The following is an 8,908-nucleotide window of genomic DNA, read 5'->3' as shown; positions in this document are numbered from 1 at the left end:
TAGCACCGGTAACCTAGTGAACCCTTTAGTGGAACCCGAACGTTACGCCCGAGCACGTCTATTTATCCTTAAGTTAAGGAAAGCTATGACCGAAGACCGTAACCAAAGACCGCTTAAAGAGTTTGATCAACCATCTAATGAGGTGCCTAGTTCTAGTATAGTAAACCCCGCTATAACAACCAACAATTTCGAACTTAATCCCTCACGATTACAACTAGTACAACAAAACCAATTCGCTGGTCTCGCTACCGAGAACCCGAATCAACATCTAAAGGTATTTATCCAGTTGGCTGACACGCTTAAGGCAAATGAAGCCACACCCGAAGCCATCCGCTTAAGATTGTTTCCTTTTTCCATTAGAGGTAAAGCCCATGACTGGTTAGACGCCCTTCCAACCAACTCAATAACGACTTGGGAAGCCCTTAGGAGAGCATTTATTGCCAGATATTTCCCACCGAGTAAGACCGCTGTCCTAAGGAACCTGATCACTAGTTTCACTCAAAACCAAGGCGAATCACTTTTTGATGCCTGGGAAAGATATAAAGAACTTTTGAGAGCTTGTCCACACCATGGCCTGGAGCAATGGTTAATCATACACACCTTCTATAATGGACACCATTACAACACAAAGATGTCCATAGATGCTGCCGCTGGCGGAGCATTGATGAACAAACCTTACCCTGACGCTTGTGCCCTGATAGAGGACATGACCCAAAACCACGCCCAGTGGGGAATAGAACGAGCGAAAGTTGAGAAAAAGGAAAGCCATGGAGGAAAGCATGAGATAAGTTGCATGGACATGATGAATGCCAAGATGGATGCCCTGGCCTTGAGAGTTAAGAACATGTCTCAAAACCCTACCACAGTGGCAGCAATCCAATCGGAGTGCGAACTCTGTGAAACTCAAGGACATCAAACAGTTGACTGTAATCTTTTGAACGAATCTAGCTCGACCAAGTTAACTATACCCAAGGAAACCCTTTCTCGAACACCTACAATCCTGGATGGAGGAACCACCCAAATTTCTCTTACAAAAACAATAACCCCATCCAAAATCCCGGATCCTCGAGACCCCGAGGATTCCAAACGCAAAAACAAAACCAACCTATGCAAGTTGTGCCACCAAGACCAAACCTTAAAGAAACCATAGACACCTTTATTCAGACTCAAACTCAGCAAAAAAAGGAGTTTATGAATCAACACATTCACACAAACGAACTAGTTACTCAACTGGCAACCAAGTTTGACCAGATGATGACCCACACCAAAATGCTTGAGACCCAGATTTCCCAAGTGGCACAAACCACCTCTGCACAAGTTGTACCTGGAGGACAATTCCTTGGACAAACTCAACCCAATCCCAAAGGCCAAGCAAATTCTATCACCTTAATAAGTGGAACCGCTTATGAAGGGCCTAAAAATCGTAACCTAAGCACACCAGAAAAACCCAAGGAAGATGCTGCACCCAAAGACCAGGTAGAGGAACCAGAGAAACCTGAAAAGCAATCAAAACCAGAAGTAGGGAATCACACACAACAACCTTACAAACCACCTCTTCCGTTCCCACAAAGGTTGAAAAACACCAAAACAGAAAACCAATCAATGAGAGGTATGGCACCTGTTAAAATGGAGCCCCAGCATAGTGATCAACCACTTTTGCATCAACAGCAACAACAGCAACAACAACAGCAGCAGCAGCAACAACTCCTCCATATGTCAAGGCAAACTTCTCAAGCTACTGCTGCACAGATGAATCTTTTACAACAACAGAGACTAATGCAATATCAACAACATCAGCAGCAGCAACTCTTAAAGTCAATGCCTCAGCAGCAGCAACTCTTAAAGTCAATGCCTCAGCAGCAACGATCCCAGCTACCCCAACAGTTTCAACAGCAGAATATGCCTATAAGGTCTCCTGTGAAACCAACATATGAATCTGGGATGTGTGCCAGGCGGCTGACACATTACATGTATCAGCAACAACATAGACCCGAAGTAATAACTATTCTTACTATTTGCTCTTCTAAATATGTATACTATATTATATTAATATACATTTGCACTTGATTTTTTGTAGGATAACAACATTGATTTCTGGAGGAAATTTGTCGCCGAGTACTTTGCTCCTAATGCCAAAAAGAAGTGGTGCGTTTCCATGTATGGAAGTGGCAGAGAAACAGAACGGCATGGCTGCTATGTTATCAATCTTGGATAGCGGCACGGCATGGCCATCTCTTAAAATGGAACAGAACGGGAGCGGGAAGCAGAACGGCCGATATTTAAGTGATGCGGATACTAATATAGTTAATATCAATAAACTCATAATTCATCAAAATTCCTGAAGTATTCATATTTAAAAATAAAATAACCTTGTTATCTTTAAAAATTTAAGGGTAATATCATTTACGACTGACGCGGCCGCTTTGACGCGGCATCGTTCTGAATCCAATCCCATTATTGTGCCCGTTCCAACCGAGTCACCCATATGTGATGGAACTGCACAGCCTGATGCAGTTTTCTTTATTTTGCTTTTCCGTGCAGAGGCAACGGCCGGAGCGGCCGAGTTTAACAGATGGCTGACATATTTTATTTTGAGTTAACCGAGTTTTATATTTTTGTATCATATGGCACTAGCATATTTTCATATGGTAGTATATATGCCAACCACCACCCGTACAATCTATATATCCTTATTTGACATTTATATCATTTGCCAGTAATGACTTATAGTGGTTTTAACAAATTAGTACTTTCGGAATTACATTGTTGTTTCCAATGAAGTGTGTTATACATTATGCTTATATATGCTTTTATTAATTCTTGTATCAGGTTAGTCAGCTTGGAGCAGTTGCTCAAAAATATCAGGCATGCACACAAAATGCAGCACCCAATCTGTCCATTCCAGAGTTGCAAAATAATTGCAATTTGTGAGTCCCTTTTTTCATAAATTAATATACTTATTTCTGATCTGGCGTTTTTTTCTAAATTAATTAATTGTGAAACTTTTATGATAGCCAAATGCCACTTTTTAAAAGTTGAAAGTTTTTGTTTGTTAATTCTCTTGTGATTTATTTTTCCGGGATGATGGAATAGCCCTTGGTTAATTTTCCCTTAAGTAGGGATTTCATATGTTAAATTTCAATGTACCTACCTATCTCTTAAATTTTAATCTGCAATCTGTTTTGTTCTCTTTTAAATTTTAGTCTGCAATCCGTTTTGTTCTCTTTTCAACCCTTCTTTTTGGCTTGATCTTCTTGGATATACATCTAATAGTGATGCTTCATAGTAGTTTCTGATGAAATCTTATTTTTAATTTGTTTATCACTTAAATGAGTTGCATGCTCTGATGCCGTCATTTCTCATTTATTGTGCCGCTTTTCATGATCTGTGTGTATTCTAAATTATTTTCACTTGTTTCAGAATTCTTTCTTTTTCTTTTCCTAATTTTATTTGCTGCATTGCTGCTTTTCCAGGTTTGTTGCATCAGCCCGTCAGCTGGCAAAAGCCTTAGAAGTTCCATTGGTTAATGATTTAGGATACACAAAGAGATATGTGCGGTGCCTACAAGTAAGCTCTAATTATTGAGACATGTTCTTTAGTACTTTCTTTCTCCATATCATATAAAGTGTCACATTTAGAATGATTGTATGTCTTATATTAATTGTTATCAATGAAACATTAGTAACTGTTTCCACTAACACCCTTATTTATATACCTCAATCCACTTGGTCACTCCACTAACTACTTTAATTAATAAGGCTATTTTAGTTATTGAAGCTCATTTTATCATGGAAAAAAGAACACTCAATTTTTTTCCAAGTGTAAGTAAGTATAAAACCTTGTACGACATGTAATATGAGACAGATGGAGTAATTACTAATTAGTAGTTGAATGCTATTGTGACTCTACTGAAACTAAATAGACTGGCAGGTTTTACTTAGATGTGTCACAAGTATTTCCACATTACGCGGTGTGTCACAAATATTTTAATGTCTGTTGTGAAGCATCAATTTGCAAAATGATTTATGCCGGGTTAAAACTCTAATCTCAATTATATAAATTTTTGTACCAATAGTTCCTGAACCTATTATTAAGAGTTTTTTTTTTTTTTAATATTTTTTATTTCCTAAATATTCCTGCAATTCTGATTCATGTAGTTTTAGCACATGGATGGATTAATAGGGAATAGGCTATTCTTTTATTCCACCTTTTTAAGGGGACCAAAATGTACTACTATTAAGACTTGTGTCCTTTTCTGTTTTTGAAATGCACCAAACATAAATCAAAGCACATGTTTTGTCCGGCTCTACCAAGCCCTGCCTTCTAGATTCTAACCTAGTTCTTCAAATAAGATTTGTTGAGTAGTTTGTTTGGTAAGTGTATTTAGTATAAATGAAACGTCCAAGTTCGTACTATGTAACTTCCAGTAGGTAGCTATAGCCCCATCCAGTTAGCTAGTTACCCCATTAGTTGGTACGATGAAATTAGGTATATTTAAATAGTTGGATAATGATGACAGTGTATATAAATAAAATTGAAAGATAGTTAACTTGAAAGTTTTTAATTTCTTTAAGTATGATATCCGTTATTTTTTTAAAGTAGGGTCTGCTGAGCTTAGCTTGACAAGTTATTTCTTCTTCTTTATGTTGCAGATATCAGAAGTGGTAAATAGTATGAAAGACTTGATAGATTATAGCAGAGAAACAGGAACTGGACCTATGGGTAAGTTGATCTGTTTACTTTTTTTTAACATATTTGCGAATGGATATGAGCTTAACTGCACTGTTATTATCTGTTTATGTAAAAATTTAGGGTAAATTACTTATTAGTCCCTATAATTTCATTCTAAATAAAAATTCTGTTTTGCCCTGCAACTTAAACCGATTAACAGATTCTTTAGTTTCCAATCTATAAATAGTTCTTGCTGTCAGATTTCATTCCGTCAGATGTTAAGTTGATAATTACACTGTCGTTTAAAAGTAAAATATCATCAAATGATGATACAGTTGTCAAACATAATAAGTAGTTTTAATGACAGCGGTGGAAATAGTGTCCCTTCCCGTCCATGAGTCATTTGTGATCATTGATTGGATTATTTTTTCATGAACGCCAAGGTGAACTGGCATATTGTATAACTCTTTGCCACGAAGTACTAAAATGTTGTTTTCCACGTGGTATTGCTGTTTGCTTACTTATTATTTTCCATGTATACACTTTGGTTTGCACTCAATCAAACTATTTACAGTTTCAGTCAACTTAATATTGTTATCTCTTTGATTGTAATGATTTGCTAATAATGGAATGTTCATTTTTCTTGCATTCTCTCAGACAGCTTGTCCAAATTCCCTCGGAGAACAAGTAATTCATCTGCACTTCATAGTCAGGCGCAACAGTCTGAAGATCAATTACAGCAGCAACAACAGCATATGGCGTCCCATAACTCAAATGGTGATCAGAACTCTGTGCAAGCTGCTGCCATGCAAATTCCTTCCAACAATGGTGTGGCAAGTGTAAATAACAATGTCAATTCAGCATCTGCTTCGACTACCACAAGCACCATTGTTGGACTTCTCCATCAGAACTCTATGAATGCTAGGCAGCAAAATTCAATGAAAAATGCAAGCAGTCCATATGGAGGTAATTCTTCCCATGTTCCATCCCCAGGTTCATGCAATAACACAGTGCCACAAGGGCAACCAAACTCGTCCCCTTTTCATTCACCGACACCGTCCTCATCTAACAATCCTCAAAATTCTCATCCGGGTATACCATCTGCAAATCACATGGGTGCAGCAAGCTCACCAGCTAATATTTCCTTGCAACAACAACAAACATCTATTTCCGGTGAAGCCGACCCAAGTAACGATGCTCAGAACTCGGTCCAGAAAATCATTCATGAGATGATGATGTCCTCTCAGATGAACGGAACAGGTGGAATGGTAGGTGCTAATTCTCTTGGAAATGACATGAAGAATGTAAATGGTATCCTACCAGGGAGTACTAATACTGGCCTAAACGGTGGCAATGTCATGATGGGTAATGGAGGCGTGAACAATAATCCTGGTGTTGGGGTTGGTGGTTATGGCACAATGGGTCTTGGTCCATCTGGTTTACCCAATGGAATGAGGCCAGGAATGGGAAATAATTCAGTCATGAATGGAAGAGTAGGAATGTCATCGATAACTCGGGAACAGGCTATGAATCATCAACAGGATTTGTCAAGTCAACTGCTTAGTGGGTTTCAATTTGATTAGAGCCTTTACAATGCCTGTATGTGATCACATAGCCGAGCCTTCACTCGCCACTGAAATTTCTTGCCTCTGAAAAACTACAGTAAAAATGCCTACGGACGCTGGATTAAGTATCGCAACGTGCGTCCAAACTTAAGCAGTATCTTTTGGATAGAGAGTGGTTCTTAGGCAGCTTCCTGTGCAGCATGAGGAAGCTAGATTTGCTTTCAGAACCCTCATGATGATGGCAGAATGCAGTCGGGTAGTCATAGGTCTTTGTACTAATCTGTTTTTTTTCTTTCTTCTTTTACATATATAATATATATAAGAAAATGAAAATTTGTTGGCTGGTTGTTTGGCTGATTTGGCTCCTATGTGTGTGCCATTTTTTTTTTCAAAATTAACCCGTTTCGGGTATTTCCGCGCACCGTTTTTTATTCCGGTCTTTTATTTTTGTAAAAACGTCTTATAATCGAGTTCGTAAAATTATCACAAACCCTAAATAACGTTTGCGTTATCGATATCGGATTTTCACAAAAGCACAATTTATTGATGATAGACCGATGAACGGTTACAAGAGTTGGTAAGGGAAACTGATACAGTGTCGAAAAAAAAATACAGATTATATTAAACTTGCGACGAGGTTACGCCACAATTAGGGCATTTTTTTCTATTGTGCCCCACCTGACGACAAATGCTGCATTTTCGTTCCATTTTGTCGTGGACGTCCATTTCGGTTCTAATCCGTGTACTATTGGGACGCCCTTTTTTCTTTCGCCGCATTGCGTCGTTGTGCCAAACTACCTCTCCATCATACTCAGGCCAGTAATCCTCCTTGGACACCACAGGGAAGGCAACACTGTAAACTCTGAGCAATGTCTGAGTCTTGTAAATCGGAGACAGTAGTGATTTAGCGTCGCGGTGCGCATACGCACATGCAGCTATGACGGCAAGCAAGGCATACGAAAAGCTTGAAACCTTCCACAGTCGCACCAATCTTCGTCCAGAAGAACCCTATATTGTTGTCTTGACAATCCCTCATTGTGGTCAATTGTCTCCCGCACACTGAACGTGCGATTGAAACAGTCGAAAGAAGTTACTTGATGAGTGTTCGCTTTTGCCGATTGCTGTTGCATAAACTTCATGCAACTATCACTTAATAGTTGACCAGATTGCCTAACATCACCCCATTTTCTCCCTCTCGTTGAGAAGAGTGAAGCCATCCTAAAGTATGTAGCCTCCACTAGTGCTGTGATTGGAAGGTTACGAATGCCTTTGAAAACGCCATTCATGGATTCCACGAGATTTGTCGTCATATGGCCCCATCGCACGCCCTTGTCGTAAGCCCTTGTCCATTTCTCCCTAGAAAGGTTATCTACCCAACTACCTGCCTCTGGATTTGTCATTACAATCTCACTCCGATAATGCTGGAATGTGGGTTGGGTCAATGCATAACCAGCATTGACCAAGGCCTTTCTTAGATGTCTGTCCTTGATCTCCCGCATGAAGTTCTGGGCGATGTGGCGAATACAATAGACGTGTTTTGAAGGGGGGTCATGCCATCCGTTTGCTGGATTATTATAAGCACTCTCTAAGGAAGCGTGCCTATCAGAGATTAAACATATGTGAGGCTGAGGAGCAACATGTTCTCGGAGGTTCCTTAGAAAGAAACTCCAACCCGCCGTAGTTTCACCTTCGACGATTGCAAACGCCACTGGAAATATGTTGTTGTTCCCGTCTTGTGCAAACGCCATGAGCATGGTTCCTTTGTATTTGCCGTATAACCATGTCCCGTCAATTTGAAGTATGGGTTTACAATGTGCAAATCCCCGTACGAAAGGTTTGAACGCCCAAAAAAGCCGATGGAATATTCCATTTCCTTGGACAGGGTTTCCATCCGGGGCATGAGCGGGCAGTGTCTCTAGAATAGTAACAGTGCCAGGTGCGTAACTGTGTAGCGCATTGAGGTATCGGGGAAGAATTTTGTATGACTCCTCCCAGTTGCCGTAGACGGTATCAATTGCCTTTGTTTTTGCAACCCACGCCTTTCTATAAGATGGAGTGTAGTTGAAGGTTGTAACGATATGCGAGATAATATTTTTGACCTTCAGAGACGGATCAGAGCTTATTAGAGGCAAGATCTCCTGACAGATGAGATCGGCACTGAGTTTCGTATGATCCTGGGAAGTGTTAGGGTTTACACACGTGTGTTGCTGCGTAATCGACCCTATTTTCCATGCATTACTTCGCTTCCTATAAGAAGCCAACAGTCTGAAGCCACACTCTGGATTCTTACAAGTGATTACATACCGTTCCAGGTTTGAACGATCTACTTCAAAATCAACGTTGTGCGCCATGTGCCATTTTTTTATTGTCCTAAGACAAGACTCCTTAGAGGGAAACTTGTCTCCTTCCTTTAATTCTTCGTCAGTTTGGATGTACGGTGTGAAGAAGATGTCGGATGATGGTTCGTCACCTTCTAGGTTCAGGTTACTCATATGTGTTGGAGGTGCGTACACATGAGCTGGAGGCACCAACGTTTGTTGCTCGTCGTCGGATTCCTCGTTGACCATGTCGTCAAATTCAGTTTCCAGATCTTCTTCTTCCTCGTCTATGACATCAACTTCTTCTTGCTCGTTGACTGGTGGGTCTATAACTTGTGACTGGACAATCTGAGT

At 39.9% G+C, this 8,908-nt stretch overlaps 1 protein-coding gene and 1 non-coding gene across 2 annotated transcripts; one reads left to right on the top strand and one right to left on the bottom strand.

The window, feature by feature from the left end:
- Window positions 1-469: 469 nt before the first annotated feature.
- On the bottom strand, window positions 470-576 carry LOC131600861 (small nucleolar RNA R71). The gene has a single exon (XR_009283465.1). It is a non-coding gene; the product is annotated as a small nucleolar RNA R71 (small nucleolar RNA).
- Window positions 577-1,269: 693 nt separating this feature from the next.
- On the top strand, window positions 1,270-6,593 carry LOC131598347 (transcriptional corepressor SEUSS-like). Its single transcript, XM_058870960.1, has 7 exons — window positions 1,270-1,995; window positions 2,078-2,184; window positions 2,393-2,543; window positions 2,830-2,927; window positions 3,474-3,567; window positions 4,653-4,722; window positions 5,329-6,593. Exons 1-7 carry the CDS (start codon window positions 1,270-1,272, stop codon window positions 6,252-6,254), a joined length of 2,172 nt encoding a protein of 723 aa, XP_058726943.1. The 3' UTR covers window positions 6,255-6,593.
- Window positions 6,594-8,908: the final 2,315 nt, after the last annotated feature.

Source organism: Vicia villosa, linkage group LG4, assembly GCF_029867415.1.
Source record: "Vicia villosa cultivar HV-30 ecotype Madison, WI linkage group LG4, Vvil1.0, whole genome shotgun sequence".
Lineage (NCBI taxonomy): Eukaryota > Viridiplantae > Streptophyta > Magnoliopsida > Fabales > Fabaceae > Vicia > Vicia villosa.
The sequence above is the reverse complement of the archived record's forward strand: the minus strand, read 5'-3'. Positions and strand labels throughout refer to the sequence as shown.